General features: G+C 33.2%; 1 protein-coding gene and 1 pseudogene across 1 annotated transcript; both read left to right on the forward strand.

The window, feature by feature from the left end:
- The first annotated feature begins 11,247 nt into the window (after nt 1-11,247).
- Nucleotides 11,248-13,853, forward strand: LOC124911128 (annotated as a pseudogene).
- Nucleotides 13,854-15,171: 1,318 nt separating this feature from the next.
- Nucleotides 15,172-16,228, forward strand: LOC124913349. Its single transcript, XM_047453940.1, has 2 exons — nt 15,172-15,606; nt 15,653-16,228. The coding sequence occupies exons 1-2, from the start codon at nt 15,172-15,174 to the stop codon at nt 16,226-16,228; spliced, it is 1,011 nt and encodes a 336-aa protein (XP_047309896.1).
- The last annotated feature ends 1,781 nt before the right edge of the window (nt 16,229-18,009 follow it).

Consider the following 18,009-nt stretch of genomic DNA (forward strand, 5'->3'; position numbering starts at 1 on the left):
ATTTTGGGCTGAGGCTATCAACACTACATGTTATACACAAAATCGGTCTCTGATTAACAAGTTTCATAACAAAACACCTTATGAGGTTTATTTTAACAGGGTTCCCAAACTTAAGTACCTCAAGATTTTTGGTTGTAAGTGTTATATACATATAAATGGTAAAACCCAACTCACTACTTTTGATGCAAAAACCGATACCGGGATCATGCTAGGTTATTCAGCAGTGAGTAAGGAATATAGAGTGTATAATAATAGAACCTCAACCATGGAGGAAACAATTGACGTTGTTTTCGATGAATCGGTTGAAAGTAATACTGCATCATGCTTTGATCTACACAACAGATTGGAAAATAATAATATCCATTCTGATAGTGAAGATGAGACTCCGGTCTTCAGGCGGTTTGTCCATGACCAAATGGATAATATTGAAACCCAGCCGGATCAAGCTGTTCCACAACAGGAAGCTGACACTTCGGTTCAATCCGAGGAAGTCGGTCGGTCTGACAATCCTGTTCAGCCTACCGACATGTCTAGCCTTGATCAAGTAAACGGTAATTTGGTAGACATCCCTGAACTGAACCTCAGAAGAAACACTAAACATCCTCCTGAGCAAATTATAGGTGACCCTTCAGAACCTGTTCGAACTAGGGGTCAACTTCTGGAAGGATACTTTAATTCCGCTTTTATATCCCAGGTTGAACCGAAAAGAATAGATGAAGCATTGTCAGATCCGGACTAGATCTTGGGAATGCAAGAAGAGCTAAACCAGTTCGAGAGTAGTAAAGTCTGGTACCTAGTCCCTAGACCGAAAGATCAATCGGTCATAGGAACAAGATGGGTATTCAGAAACAAACTCAATGAGGACGGTTTGGTCACGAGGAACAAAGCCAGATTAGTGGCTCAAGATTACAAACAGGAAGAAGGCATTGATTTTGAAGAATCATTTGCCCCTGTAGCTAGGATTGAAGCCATTAGGATTTTTCTAGCCTTTTCTGCTTTCAAAAAACTTTAAGGTTTTTCAAATGGATGTTAAGTGTGCATTTTTAAATGGTGAACTATGTGAAGAAGTGTATGTTGAGCAACCACCCGGTTTCAAAAGCGCTGCATTTCCAAACCATGTATACCGGTTAAATAAAGCTTTATACGGTCTAAAGCAAGCACCTAGAGCCTGGTATGATACACTAACCGCATTTCTATTACAACATGATTTCACTATCGGTTCGGTGGATAAAACATTGTTTAAATTTGAAAAGAAGGAACATATCCTACTTGTTCAAATCTATGTAGATGATATCATTTTTGGTTCAACCGATCTTAAACTATGTGATAAATTTTCAAAAATGATGACTGACAAGTTTGAAATGAGTATGATGGGAGAATTAAGTTTCTTCCTAGGTCTTCAGGTTAAGCAACTCAAAGAAGGAACGTTCATAAGCCAACCTAAGTATACCAAGGAGCTTCTAAAGAAGTTTGGAATGGACACATGCTCATCAGCGGCTACTCCAATGAACTCATCGATTAAGTTGGACAGGGATGATGAGGGCCAATCGGTAGACCAGATCGCTTATCGGGGCATCATCGGCTCTCTTCTATACCTGACCGGGATTTGCAAAGACGGTAGCCGCTCAAGCTGCGAAGGATGCTGAGCGGTTAAAAAGGGAAAGACGGAGGCTAGAAGGCTTTGCAGCCGATAACAAAAAGAAAAAGGCGGCCTCTTCCGTTTCAGTTCCGACAAGGCGAAAGAGGGAACCTTCAAAGAAAGTTCAAATAGCCGACCTGCTGAATGAGGTCACTGAGACGGTCATTGAGAGTATACCGCAGCAGGCTACTCAAGTTGAAGAGGAGGATGAAGAGCACCTGCAGCCCCGGTCCACAAGACAACGAGTCACCGAATCAGCCAGTCGACCGCAACCGGTGAAGAAAAAGCGAAACAAAAAGTTGATGACTAGCTACGACTTCTCGGACTCGGAATAGGGGCTCTCCTTCTCTTAACTATGCCTATCTTAATGTTTCTATATAATATCTTCTACTTTCGGTTATATATATATATATATATATATAAAGTTATTTTTGAAACCGGCCTACACTTGCATTTCTACTTGGTTTTGATAATTTAGATAAAATAATCAAAAAGGGAGAAATTGATAAGATAAAAGATAAGATTTTCCGAAAATTTTTCTCAAAATTTCTTTACCAAATTTTTCGAGAAATTCTCCTAAGTCAGTTTCAAAAAACCGGACAAACAAAAGAACCGGCCTACGTTTGCAAACTTACATGATTTTGATAATTTTAAATAAAATAATCAAAAAGGGAGAAATTGTTAGATAAAATTAGACCGGTTCACATAAACCTAACTTAAATAAACCTTTCATGCAGGAACAAGGAATCGGACCGGTCAAACAAAAGAACCGACTAAAAAGGCTAGCCGGTCAAGTCACTAAACCGACCAGGAACATGACCGCACAAAGAAAGGATCGGCCAAAGCTTAAAACCGGAAACATCAGACAGCCGATCAGCCACAAGGCAGAGGAATAACCGGAAGAAGTCCGGTTACATCACTCACACCGGAAGCCATCCGGTTAAGTCCAATGACCGACTAGCACAAGAAGACAATTCGGGTATCTGTTGAGAATGATACCAAAGGAACAGACTAAACACTTCCATATCCATACAAGTCTGAGGAAAGCCAGCAGGTTGCAGAAGACAGTCCTACAGGATCTTTCCACTTCGGGATAAGTCAGAAAGGAGATCTTCAAAGTACAGACAACTGTCTAACAGACAGTGTCTACATTGAGTAAAAGACAAACCTAGCAGGTTTGTCTTACACACCGGAAGAACAGACTGCCAAGTCTGTGATATTGACCGCCAGGTCTGAGGTTGACCGCTAGGTCTGAGGTTGACCGTCAGGTCTGAAAAGATGACCGCAGGCCCTGAATCACTGAATCACTGAACCTCTACACCCCTACTCAGCCAATCAGATTCAAGGTAGTGAAATATGACCGTTGGCATATTTCACTTATAAAAGGGGCAGTTGAAGAAGAGTAAATGTGGGACAAGAGACATACAGTGACACAAGTGAGAAATTCTAAGAGCATTTATTCTACAAGTGATAAGACTGTGTTGTTCTAGAAAGCCTAAGTGCTAAAGTTAAAGTGTGTTTTACAATTTCGGTGTAAATTGTAAGAGTGTTATCGAGCAGGAAATAAATCTCGATCGGATTGTATTTGTATTCCTTAGTGAATATCCTTCTCGCGGTTTCGAGAGGAAGGGTGACGTAGGAGTTTTATCTCCGAACATCCATAAAATCCTTTTTGTCATTTACTTTCTGCCGGTTCCATTATCTAACCGATTCGTACCGCTATAACCGACTTAACTTTATCCAAGCCGAATCACCAGGTTACCGAAACCGACCCATCAATTTTTCAAATCCTCATCATCCGAAACCGGTTCTACCTATCATATAAGTGTGCCGCTTCAACCTAAAAGCAAACATCTTCCACGCTTGAACCTAGTTCAAGGGTTTGTGACAGGTTGTGTAGTATTGAAACCCCGGTGTTAATCTCTAACCGGATTAACCACCACCCTTCGAGTGAGAACCGCTAACCGGTCCAACCCCGGTCCTCCAGCGTCTACCTAGATCCTAACAGATCTGAATGATCGTTTCCCAAGCCTCCTTTGCATTATCGCAGTCTAATATCTTGTTCAAGGTGTTATCATCTATAGCCTTATAGATCTGCCTCATGCAATGATTGTCCAAGTTACTCCGTCTTCGATCTTCATTTGTCCATTCGTCTAACTCCTTGTTGATCTTGATTGTCCCCTCTTTCAGGACTCGGCTCATCTCATCATCCAACGTGATCAGATGTAGATACATATGTTTCTTCCAACTACTAAACGCTTCATTGTTTAGCATTGACGGCTTGTCGCTGTGGGTCATGCTTCCCATCTTCTTCGGTTGCTTGAGTGCTAAGAACCTCGCTCTGATACCACTTGTTAGGATCGGGGACGCCCTTGGAGGACCGGGGTGTTTCCGGTTTCAGGAAGGGTGGCCGCTTACAACACACAACACACTTTGGTGATAGTCCGATTAAAGACTATAACCGTTCTCACCACTTCGCAAACTGTCACAGACTCTTGAATCGGGTTCAAGGGCGGAAATATATGTTTCAGTCTGAAGCAACGTATGCGACTTAGATGATGTTTAGGGGGAGTCGGTTTTAGAAATATGAGTGGACCGGTTTTTGATATAAGGAGTAAGATTGTTTTGGTTATGTTAAGTAAGTAAACAGTAAATGAAGGAAATAACACGAGACAAGATTTTTTATAGATGTTCGGAGCAAACTCTCCTACGTCACCCCTTCTTCTCAGGTTATGAGAAGGATCTCCACTAACTTTTAAAGTTACACTATAACACAGCCGGTCGAGCCCAACTCGCTACTCGCCGGTTACACCAATTCACTCTTGATGTAATACACAAATACAACACAAACACACACAAACAAAGCTTCCGGTTAATGACACAACGGTTTTGGATCGCGCGTAAGATTTCTTTATCTCTCTAAGATTTTCGTAACTTGTGTCGTCATTAATGAGGTCGCTTCGTCTTCCTTTTATAGTGAGGACGATCCCAACGGTTACTTTCTTCTCTCACCGTGGGATTGGTTAATTCAGCATCACGCCGGTGTAGGGAGGATGCTTGCACGTTTCACCTTCCTCAACACTTGGCAAGCATGTAGACACTCCTCAGGTAAAGATGACGTTGCCGGTTTGCAGGTTCGAACACGTGTCAGGCATGCACCTTCCGGTTGTAAACGTCGGATCAGTAAATCATCAATGCTTTCCTCGCATGCTTCTGATCGGATCTTATCTTCTTTTATCCCTTCAATACACGTCTATTTCGTCATATTACGTCATCTCTGCAAATTGTAGTTTCCGGTTGTTTCTTACACAGTATAGTCCGGCTAGAACGTAAACTTGTCTTTGCTAGCCGGTCTCTTGACTTCATCACTTGGAACTGGATTTCTTTGAAGTGTTCAAAAGCCGGTTTATGAGGCTCCAGCCGGTTTGTGCAATTCGATATGTTCCTGCACATAGAAGTTAATAGTTGTTTAGTTTTTCTGGCCGGTTCCAAAAATTAACTTTACTTAATTTTTCTTATCAATTTCTCCCTTTTTGATTATTTAGAATAAATATTCAAAAATTGTAATGTATGACCGGTTTGAAAATTAACTTACTTAATTTTTTTTTATCTATTTCTCCTTTTTTGATTATTTAGAATAAATATTCAAAAATTGTAATGTATGGCCGGTTTGAAAATTAACTTACTTAATTTTTCTTATCAGACACACCGTCACATAATTAACTCTTACACAACAACAGAACATAATTTCAGCGACCCTTATATGCCAACACATATTAAGCGTTGTTAAAAATTAAAACAAAAAAACTTTTGCCAACCTTTATACATATACCACCACCTTTCATTTCTTTTATATATATGAAAATCCTCCAAATTTAACTATTCTAAATTTTAATATTTTTTATGTTTTATTTTTAAACTTTATAAATATTTTATTTCACTATTTTAATTTTTTTGAATTAAATTATTTGAAATTTTATTAACATTAAAATTTAATTATTATATTTTATATAACATAATTTTTAAATTTTTTTACATATTATTAAATTAAAAGTAAAAAATAATATAAATTAAAAATAAGTAAATTCTCTTCTTCTTGATCTTCTCTTGATCTTGAATCTGGACCTGAATCTGAATGTGGATCTTCTTGTTCTGGATCTGGACTTGGATCAGAATGTCAGATGTGGGTGGGGTTTAAGTCTTCCAACCCTATATCGATAACCTTCTTCTTTAGTGTTCTTGAGAGATGAACATAAACCTTATTGTTCGATGAGAGAAACAAATAGGTAGGCTATTTATATGGGTTGGGGACCTAGCCCTAATATACCCATTTATTATTCGGCCCATCAACGAAATAATAAATGGTATTTCTGCTTCTACACAAATATATCCCCACATTTATTATAGATGTCTAAATAAGCCCCATAATCTTTATACTTTAATAGATCACTTTAATTGGGATTTAATCTTTATTATGATAACAACTAATATACAATTATTAAATAATATATGTACCCAAATATTGGAAATAATTCCAACAATCTCCCACTTGGGTCATATAATATTTCCTTCAATTGTATATTATAACCTTAAGAGCTCAAAATATTGTTATCATTTCCAAATACATCTATATCAATCTCGTCCATCAATTATATCAACATAGGATTAAAGCGATTTTTGTTACATTAGTTCGTAACTAAACCCTAAATAGTCACATATGTCAATACAATCAAATAACATAGATTAAACATGGGTGTGTAGTGTGGATTAACATGTAGTGTGATCTTTAACATGTCTAATACCAATTGGTCCTCCTTTATTCCTTATAGAGATCAATCTGAATAACTTTATAATCTTGATTTCTTTAAAAACTAAATCTTTAATTTCTTTAGAAACTGATTCTTTAATGTGCACATAAATTCCAAATTTTATCTATGCAAGCATCACAATACAAACTCCCACTAAAACTGTATATCATCTAAATATGCAATATCCATATGAACAATATGTTCATGAAAGACCTCAGATAGCAAATATTTAGAGAACTGGTCTGTAATTTTAGAGTTTGTCCAAATATGCTCAATAGATAAGTACACATTATGAATTCTTTATTTTCTAAATAGTTCGACTTAGTCGAACTCATATTACTCTTACAGTAAAAGAACTGCAAATTATTGTCATGTAATATCTTTAGTGGTCTTTCTATATCATTCATAATTTGCAACCCCGTGACAAAATTTTGCAATCGGATTCTTTAATTGGATGCCACAAAACACCTAATAAATTCTGCCATTAACTTGAAATAATTCGAGTGTCTACTTAACACTCTTCCAAAAATTAATTCTTTAAACTAAAATGATGTGGCACGAATTTTCGACTGTTTTAGTATCCAATAAAATTCGAATCAATATACCAAATGATCTCTATCCGATTCGATTTCACTATATGAGTATGTAATGTTTTGTTCTTAAAATATCACATTAGTTGTTTGGTTGCTTTCTTAATGATCCAAACCAGGATCCTTCAAGTATTTGTCCAACATCATAAATATTCTTAATTTCTTGATTCATATAATCTGGAGAATACATTAGACTCTTGTTTAAGGAGTCTTATGTATATATTTATTTTCAAGGCTAATCTTGAAGTACTTATGAGACTAAATTTATCTCTAGATCTTTTAGAATATCTAATAATTAACATCTGATTAATTCTTTAGTCTAGTTTATTTTCTTTAGACCTAAAAGGCTTGACCTTAACTTGACAACCCAGAAAGAATTTACTAGTTGTTTTAGTTGAATCTTTATTCCATATATAAGTTGTAATTCTTAACTCTTTCTTCCAAATGAATCAATTACATGAAGATATTCCATAAATGTTTGTTTCCAAATAAAAAAGTATCTAAAGTAGTTCTTTATTTCTTCATCTTTAATATGAATTGTCAATGCCCACGCCGATGTTTCTTTCACCATCAATTGACTTTTGACAATTAACTCAACCGTACATCAACACATTTACTTTAGTAATACTGAAGTTACCATCAAATGTGTATGAGTACTGAAGTTAAATTACTCTTAGAAAAAACAAAACAAACTATAATATGTATTCTTTTATGCACCACTTTCTTTAGTAATTTTCTTATAAGTGCAATATCTGCAATTCTTACAACTTCATTTCTTTATTATGTATTAAGGTATTTACTAAGTGAACACTATTTATGTTATTTTTGTTTCAATCTTTTATTTTTCTTACACACAATTGATGTGAGTTCATATAGAGACTATGTCTCCCTTTAGACAACTACAATTCACATCAATTAACTTAAGTGTAAATAAAAAATCCAAATTAGATGCATGAGAATACATTATTGTAACTCTGACTTTAATGCATTACTTTTGAAACAAAATAAAACATATATTATTTATGAAATCTTTATTCTAATAATACCCTTAGCAATTTTAACCATTTTAGATATAATTCTTAAAAATACAACAAATTCTAAATATGTCTTTAAAATTATATCATATAAAATGAACTTAAGATGTTGACAAAAAAATAATCCGTATAAGCAGAAGTATTAACTTGATTAGATAACAAAACAAATGAACAACCATACTCACAAAATTTTAATAATCACATAAATTCAAAATAATGGTACGTCTCATCATAAGATACCAAACGCAACATTAATATTTAGTCTTTGGACATTAAATATTAACTTGCAAACGGTACTCTTTTGTAGTAATCAAATATTAACAATAAGTCCTGTCAAATAATTGGTTATCTTTGGATATTCCAATTATTCACATGGCCCACCGAATAATTGTTACATATTTATTACCACATGTGCATAATGTTATTCTGACCAATTATTTATTTTCCTTTGGGCCGATTAAATAACCGCATGAAATACATACACACTACCTTCTTAATTTATAAAACATATTAACCTTCACAAGAGAGCCTACTTTGGTAGGATGTTGCTTCAATTAATTGATTTAATAAATTAATAAATTATGTACATACTTTAAGTGTGTAACTCGACCAATTATTAAACTTCCTTTTGTCCGATTAATAATCGCATAGTTACAAACACAATCGTCTTAATCTTATAAAAAAAATATGTTCTATAAATTAATAATTTGTACATTATTTAAATTTGCAGTCCGACCAATTATTAATCTTCCTTTGGGCCGATTAACAACCGCATAATTACAAATTTAAGTGGGCCTAAAATTATACCAAATTTTGAATGTGTTATTAATACCGAAAATCTGAATGTTGTTTTATGTATCAAAATTGCATAAATTCCATATGTGTTACACAAAACAAATAATTGTGATTTTACTAATCACTCAATTATTTCTTAATATCAATCAACACAATATATACATAAAGACCGAAATATGTATATATATTCGAATGTGTAATATAACATGATTGATTATTCATCCAAATATAATAATAATAATAAACAATTAAATAATCAATTACACAGATTACCCAAAATTCTAAATTTATCAATTATTAGGTTAATTGATTTCCTTAATTCTTGATAAATAAGTTATTAATATTTATTTATTCTTTAATTATAAATTATTATTATTAATAAAATAATAATCTCTTTATTCTTGTCTTTTCTTAATTTCTGAATATATTTATATAAATTGACTTTTTCTTAATTTCTGAATATATTCCATACATTAATTAAGTCATAAATTAAATAGATGTATTCATCCGTTTTTATACTAATTCATTAAATATATTACAAACATAATGTAATCAATATTTATAAAATATTATAAATATGATAATAACCTATATTATAGGTATATATTAAAATTCCAGAATTTCATTCTATATTTTATTTATTATTAATTGTATATAAATGTATTAATACAATAACAATTATTTCAGGAATAAATATTACTTCAATCTTTAACTAATTAAAATATTATTATTATTATTTTAATTCCTTAAATTAATTATAATAATTAATTATTATTCCAAAACTGAATTCCTTAATTTCTTACATACTTATATAATTAGAATTATAATAAATTATTATTCTAAAATTTAAATTTCCTTAATTAATTCGTACTCAAAAAATATATATATATATATATATAACCGAAATATATATAATATATTTATTAATATCTCCTTAATTATCTAATTAATATTAAATAGATATTAATTTGACCAATTCTTAAAAAAAAAAAATTCAACTTCTTTACCATATATTTCTCTTTTTTTTTTATGAATTAAATTCAGGTTATTAATTTGAATTATTATTTTCAAATTAATAATTAAATCCAATTCTTGAAATAAAACTTTTCCATCTTCTTTATTCTTTATGATTCTAAAACCGTTTATTCTTTATGATTTCTGAAAAATCGTTTAGATGTGTAGAGTCTTTAATTCTTTACTATAACATATACATTAAAATAATTTATTGTTTATAATTCAGTAAATAAAAATATATTAGATCAAGAACATTTATAAATGTCTATTCATATTCTTTAATTAATAACAATTATATAACCTCAAATCAAATATATATATATATATATAATAGAATTAACTTATTCTTAATTATCTCACATTTTGTTTTAGACATAATATTTAGTCTTATTTGACCCTAACTGTAAGTGAGAAAATAAAACAAAATTAAACCTGTTCAACTTCCTTATCCTTAAAATGAACATTCAATTCAATTTATTCAATTTCCTTATTCTGAATTTGTTTATTCAATGTGCATATACAGAAAATTTAATTGTTATTCATAATCTTGGTAATCAAATTCAACAATCTATCTTTATCCTTATTAAATCTCAATAAATCGATATAGAGAGGTTTTGATACCACTTGTTATTTTCTTTAGTCTAAATCTTTAATCCTTAAGTCTATAATCTGTATACTCTATGTCGATAAATCGAGATAAACCGTAATTGCGGAAACGTACCTAGATCTTGAATGCAGAAAGGTTCATTAAGCTGTTCTTCGTTATTCTCTTCTTCTTGATCTTCTCTTGATCTTGAATCTGCACCTGAATCTGAATGTGGATCTTCTTGTTCTGGATCTGGACCTGGTTCGGAATCTCAGATGTGGGTGGGGTTTAAGTCTTCCAACCCTATATCGATAGCCTTCTTCTTTAGTGTTCTTGAGATATGAACATAAACCTTATTGTTCGATGAGAGTAACAAATAGGTAGGCTATTTATATGGGTTGGGGACCTAGCCCTAATATACCCATTTATTATTCGGCCCATCAACGAAATAATAAATGGTATTTCTGCTTCTACACAAATATTTCCCCACATTTATTATAGATGTCTAAATAAGCCCCATAATCTTTATACTTTAATAGATCACTTTAATTGGGCTTTAATCTTTATTATGATAACAACTAATATACAATTATTAAATAATATATGTACCCAAATATTGGAAATAATTCCAACATGATTCACTTTTTTACTTGGGGCGAGTCCTCTTCTTTGGTGATTTTCTTAGAATACTGATATTGTGGAATGTTCGTAGGGACTTTCGTTTTTCTGTATGAGTTTAGGGTAAATTGTAGATTGTAACTCTGAATTTTGAATAATTCACACTCATATGCAGATCCTAAATGTATCCAATCGATAGCTGGAAGCAATCTCAGACCTCCTATCATGCTACAGTTTGCAAAGACGAGGAAGTTATTCATTGAGCGTTCTGACCCAAAGAAGTATGTTCATATTCTATGTATTTTCTGAATTTAGACAGAGTTGGTACAATAATGTAAGCTTTAATTTCCGGATCTTTAGTTAATATTATTTGACATATTTTGTATCTAAACTAGTAGATAAGCATAAGGGGTTCAATTAATATCTTACCCAAGATTACTTCAAAAATAGGCATGTAATCGCTATTATCAAGTAACTTTGGATAAGATGATTTAGGTTAACCCTTTTTCTATAATCTCTGTCTTTCTTGTCACCATGTATATTTCACATCACAGTTGAGCTTATTATTTAGGTACAACCCTATTTTTCTTGTGTCTAAAGTGTTTCAAAATTTGAAAAAGGGAGATTTCATTACTTTATCAGTAAAACACAACTGCAAAACACAACTGCAGTAGCTGAATAGTTTGTGAAGTAATAATTTTTATCTTAAAGACTGTGATTGATCTAGATCTATTCATTTGATTGCTTTATCAACTACTTAACCGCCTATTCATTTGTTGAAATATTTGTTCCTTAAATCCTTGCATCTATAACTACCTTAATGTTTGATGTTTTCTATAAACCTTATTTAAAAAAATTTGTGGACTCTTCTCGTTCTACATGATCTGAATTTAGTTCTTCATTAAATTATTTGTTTCAGTCGTCTCCTTTTGCAGAAACACCCATTCTTCCACTCTCATAGAGCACATGTGAGATGCCTTTGTCTAATCTTCAAAATCTCTATTAATTATCAAGCTTTATTGTACACATGTACAATATGGGTTACTTGCACTTGAATTGAAATTGTTTCTAAAAGGGCTACAATTGTTTTAGTAGTTTTTCTAAATAATTGTAAAATTACAAAAGTTCTTTTATGGGTTTTGTAATAACATTATTAGCATATTTAAATATTAAAGTTCTGCTTCATTTTCTTATTTGCACCTAGTTTTTAATAATTCATTGAACCATAAATGAGGTTCAAGATCAAATCTGAAATAAATACCATGTAGTTTAAAACTTTAATTTGGCCTATTGAATTAGCAGATCCATACTTAAATGTTGGCCAAATCTTCATTATGATGAATGTTATAATGATATTTTCTTGAAAATAGCTGATTTATGGATAAAGATCTTAGCATTGAATTTTTATATCACTAATTGTTGTCTAAAGTGTTAACTTCTGAATTGCAGCCTATGGCATTGGAACAAGTTTTGTCAGATCGTGACAATGAAATGAGGTTGACGATGATGTTACCGATTTCTTGGGCTTTCTTAGCTGTCCTAGCTTTGAAAAATTGAAGGGCTAACAAATTCACACTGTTCAATTGTTTCACCATCTTATCTTTCACAAAAAAAATAATAACCGTTTCACACATGCAGATTCTTATTTCTGGATATATTTGTGAATCCTTTGCTTTCGTTCACTTTAAATTTGATAATAATAAATGAGTATTGTGTTTGATTGCACAAGTAATTAAAATTGTGAATTACATTATTTTCCCCATGTGCACATATTCAGTGCTTTTAAACAGTTTTATTTTTATACAATATTTCATGTGGTGAACCAATGTTTATTCCTTGGGACGAGACCTTTTCACTTGAGCTACCCAGTCAGTTTGGAAAGATTCTATATTAGATTAGACATATAAATAAAGAATTGATTGATATTTGAAATTAGAACATAAGTTTCAACATTAGTAATGTGATAAAATGATTGTTGATTTAACATATTTGCAAAATCAAAATCTTTAATTTCCAACCAATTTACGTTTTGTCGTTGCAAATGCTTGATGCTTTTGTGGACGTTACCAAACATGAAAAGCATATGATGCATATGTGGAACTCATTTATGAGGAAACAAAGTTAATTCTTTTACATTTACTATCATAGTAATATATTTAGTATTCGTATTGGAAGCATTGAACTTATTCCATAATGGCTTCTTTGATGCTAATGTTTATTTTTTCACATTGCAGAATATTGGCAGACAATCATGTACATTGAGGTTGTGTAGCATTTTTTAAAATGCATGGCCCAACACTTGTCCAATCGCCATCACTTCTATGGTAGCTTGTGCTTTTTCATCTTCATTTGATTAAATTTACTCTTTTAGTTGCTTCAATCTCGAAAATTCAAAACCCAATTGTTCACTTACTTCTCATTTGGAAACTCTTTTAATTTTTGAATCTAAATTTGGATCCACATGAAAAACTAATTGCCTGTAATTTTTGAATCATTTAGTAGACAGTGAGCAGCATGCAGAGGAAGCGAGCCTCTATCGTAGAAGCCATTGCACGCTAGCCTCTCTACTTTGAAAAGAGTTATGACAAACATTATTCCTTTTATTGATTGATCTGGTTTCCTACAAATGCTCGTACGGTGTAGTGAAAGAGAGAATGGAATTTTCAATTACCGATGCATGAAAGAAAGGGAAACTCAAGAAGAAGAATGACAGGTTTTAGTAGTCTAAAGAACTAATTAGTTTATAAAAATATCCCCTATTTCTATTCAACAAAGTATGAATAGCTTTGATCATTGTTGAATATATAAGGATTTACTAATTTTAGTGTTTTTATTTAATTTATAAAAAAAATTAAAATAACATCGAAAACAAAAAAAAGAAACAAAAATAAATGAATCAAATTTTAAAAAAATTGTTAAAAATTAGTTTTAAAACTAACTAGACTTTTGGCGACGTTTGATATTTATTACCAACGCTTTTTTAAGCGTTGGTAAAATTATCTCTTTCGGCAACGCTTGTACCGACACTTAAATAAGCGTTGTAAAAACTTACGCCCACCCTTCTTTTGGCGACGCATGTATAAGCGTCAGTAACATTTTTGGCGATGCTTTTAAGGGTTGATAGAAATCTTTTTAAGCGTTGTTGTAGGTCTTTTTTTGTTGCAGTGATACCGTCACAAATATCTGTCGGTATAGACTTTGTCGACTCCATTTTATTGACACTAACTTATGTGCTACTAAGATTTCCAGTGGCACATATATACACCGCCATACCTTAATTTATGTGTCAATGTAATTTTTTGTATAGTTAAGGAATTAAGGTTTTATCTAAGCCTTCTTCCGTGGTTAATACTACAATTTTTACAACTGGATTCATCTCATCAGCTAGCTATTTTGTGTATAAAATAATGTACTTTCATATCATGCATGCCGGTCTGATAGGCAACAAAACATTATTTTGTGTATGACATGCAATAAAGAAATGCATAGCATTAATCATCATTGACTGGGATTTAATTGTTTTCTCGGAAAATCTTTGAGCTTCGGTGTTACGCTTTCATCGGCTTTGTCTTAGTTAATTCCAATATAAGTTTTCTGTTGCCATACGTCCTAGTATTTGTTTCTTAATGTACTATCCCTACACAATGAATGTATTTTAAAGGTCCTTCATGTATAATAAATATGATTCATTGCTAGGATGCATGGGTGCTTCGTTTCTGTAGTGCACTGCGCACCGGGTGCTTCGGAGGTGCGGGGGTGCTGCTGAGAGTGCATACGGGGTGCGCCAGGTGGCGTATCCCAGAATCGAAGGTGAGGGGTGAGGGGTGCGGGGGGGGGGGGGGTGCATGAATGGGGGTGCGGGAATGGCATATTCATTAAATATGAGTTCCAAAATATTAAAAAAAACCCTAAATTAAAAAACCCCCCAAATATTAAATATGACAATGAGCCCCAGCCCCCAAATTAAAAAACCTAATCTCTACGGTGCTTCTCTCTCGGCTGCCTGTCTTCCACTACCATTCTTCCACTATCAGGTTAGTTCTTCTTCTTCTTCTGTGAGAGAGAGAGATTATAGTAGATGGAATCAATGGCTTCCTCTAACTCAGCCTCAAGTACGACAGCCACTCCAAGCCAACAAAGTTCAGTAGATAAGGACCCGCTGTGGAAACATGTGACAAAATTAGTGAAAATGAAAGAGAGAGGTGGAAATATGAAAATTAAATGTAACTTCTATAATCTAGAATTTACGGGTTCGTATTCAAGGGTTAAAGCACACCTGTTGCAGATCAAGGGAGAAGGAGTTTCAGTGTGTCCTAGAGTCACTACTAATATTTTGTTGCAACTTCGAAGGGAGATGGCAGATGTAGAAGAAAGAAAAAGGCAGGTTGTGATTCCACTCCCACCATTGAGTTATGCTTTATTAGATTCTGCCTGGGGAGGAGCTGAAATGCTGCCAAAACAAGGTTCCAAAAGAAGAGCAGTTGATAAGAACAGTCCTATAAATAAAGCTTTTAATCAGGAGGTGAGAGCACAAGTGGATGGAGAAATTGCAAGAGCATTTTATTCAGGGGTTACCTTTCCATTTTGCTAGAAATCCCCACTACATCAAGTCGTATACACTTGCTGCCAACAACAACATTCCGAGCTATGTTCCTCCTTGTTATAATGCACTACGAACTACGTTATTAGAAAAGGAGAGGGCACATATTGAAAGATTATTGGAACCAATCAAGACGACTTGGAAAGAGAAAGGGGTGACCATAGTATCAGATGGTTGGACTGACATTCAGAGAAGACCGTTGATTAATTTCATGGTTGTTACTAAGAATGGCCCTATGTTTTTGAAGGCAGTGAACTGTGAGGGTGAATACAAAGACAAGTTCTATATATCTAGCTTAATTAAAGAAGTTATAATGCAAGTAGGACCACAAAATGTAGTTCAAGTTATCACGGACAATGCACCCGTTTGCAAGGCAGCAGGTATGCTCATTGAGACTATGTATTCTCACATATTTTGGACTCCATGTGTTGTGCACACACTTAATTTGGCTTTGAAGAATATATGTGCTGCTAAGAATTCGAGTCTAATGAGGATGTATATGTTGAGTGTCACTGGATTACAGAGGTTGGAGACAAAGCACTAATGATTAAGAATTATATTCTTAATCATTATATGGTTTTAACAATGTTTAATCAATTTGCTCCTTTAAAACTTATTTCTATTGCTCAAACGAGATTTGCTTCGATACTTGTCATGCTCAAAAGATTTAAATTAGTGAAACGAGCACTTGAATCAATGGTTCTTTGTAATGAGTGGAGTACTTACCGAGAATGTGATCCCTCGAAAGGTCAAACTATTAAGAGCACGGTGCTTGATGATTTATGGTGGGATAAACTTGATTATATTATAGAATTCACTGCTCCTATTTATGATATGCTTCGTTTTGCGGATACCGATAGTCCTTCACTTCATTTGATATATGATATGTGGGACGATATGATAGAGAAGGTAAAAAATATCATATATAGGCATGAAGAGAAAGAGCTCACGGACGGTTCTGAATTTTATGATTTAGTCTATGCAATACTAACAGATAGATGGACTAAAAGCTCTTCACCGCTTCATTGCTTGGCTCATTCACTAAATCCGAGGTGAACTTTTATTTTATAATATAATATCATACTTCTTAAGATCATTTTTGTCATCTTTGAGCTTCATTTTAATTTATTTACTTGTTTTTGTTTAGGTATTATCGTGACACATGGCTTAGTGCCGCTCCAAATCGTATTCCTCCTCATCTTGATATTAAGCTATCAGAAGAAAGAAATAAGTGCCTCAAACGATACTTTCCATCAAGTGAAGCAAGAACAACGGTAAATATTGAATTTGCTCACTTTTCGGGGCAAATGGATATTTTTGGTTGTCCCGATTCCGTGGAAGAAAGAGGCATTATGAAACCACGAATGTGGTGGATTGTTCGTAGAGCTTCAGCACCAAATCTCCAAAAAATAGCTTTGAAACTATTATGCCAACCTTGTTCTTCTTCTTGTTGTGAGCGAAATTGGAGCACATATTCCTTTATTCACTCAATTCGAAGGAATAAGATACTACCAAAACGAGCGGAAGATTTAGTTTTTGTGCACAATAATCTTAGGCTTCTTTCAAGAACGAATGAACATTACAATCAAGGGCAATCAAGGTTGTGAGATGTAGGAGGTGACAGATTTGATCCGCTTGATGGTGCCGAAGAACTTGAAATATCTAGCCTTTCACTAGATGAGCCGGAGTTTGAAGCAATGTTTTTACAAGATGATTAAGACTGTTGGCAATATGGAAGTCAGATTGTAACTTTGTGTACTTATAATTTATATAATTATATTTTATATGACGTATCCCCGCACTCGAATCTTTGTTTTTTAAATTTTGCCGAATCGGCGTATCCCCGCATTGTGCACCCGCACTCACGCACCCGTATCTGTGCTTCTCTAGATTCATTGTAAATAAAACATATTATTAAAAATAGAATCACTTATTATGTATCAAGATACAAAAGAAACACTTCAATTATAACTGGTATATCTTTTTCTTATTTCTACTAATCTAAGTTGGTACAATGTTGTCCCAAGTATAAAAAAAAACTGACAAGAACTTGGAAAAATTTTATAATACATCTTCTAGTAATATAATATGAATCACTCTCTCTATTTATACGAATAAGGAAAAATTCTTAATCTACTAATTTAATCAAACTTATTGCAGACTTTTTATTTCCCACAGTATTGCAAACCTTCCATTTTTTACATTATTGCAGACCTTTCATTTCATTGTAGTAGCTAGGAGTAATGCAACATTTTCCCTCTTAGTCCTGGCATGGTTCGAGATCACGGACACCGAGTAGGTGTCGCGTCATCAACAGTCTTGATG

Source organism: Impatiens glandulifera, chromosome 8 (genome assembly GCF_907164915.1).
Source record: "Impatiens glandulifera chromosome 8, dImpGla2.1, whole genome shotgun sequence".
Lineage (NCBI taxonomy): Eukaryota > Viridiplantae > Streptophyta > Magnoliopsida > Ericales > Balsaminaceae > Impatiens > Impatiens glandulifera.

What these genes read in the sequence shown, in the direction of transcription:
- LOC124913349 (XM_047453940.1), top strand. Translation starts at nt 15,172, where the DNA reads ATGGCTTCCTCTAACTCAGCCTCAAGTACGACAGCCACTCCAAGCCAA. An exon ending in ATAAAGCTTTTAATCAGGAG is followed by an intron (nt 15,607 to 15,652) that starts GTGAGAGCACAA and finishes CATTTTATTCAG; the next exon opens with GGGTTACCTTTCCATTTTGC.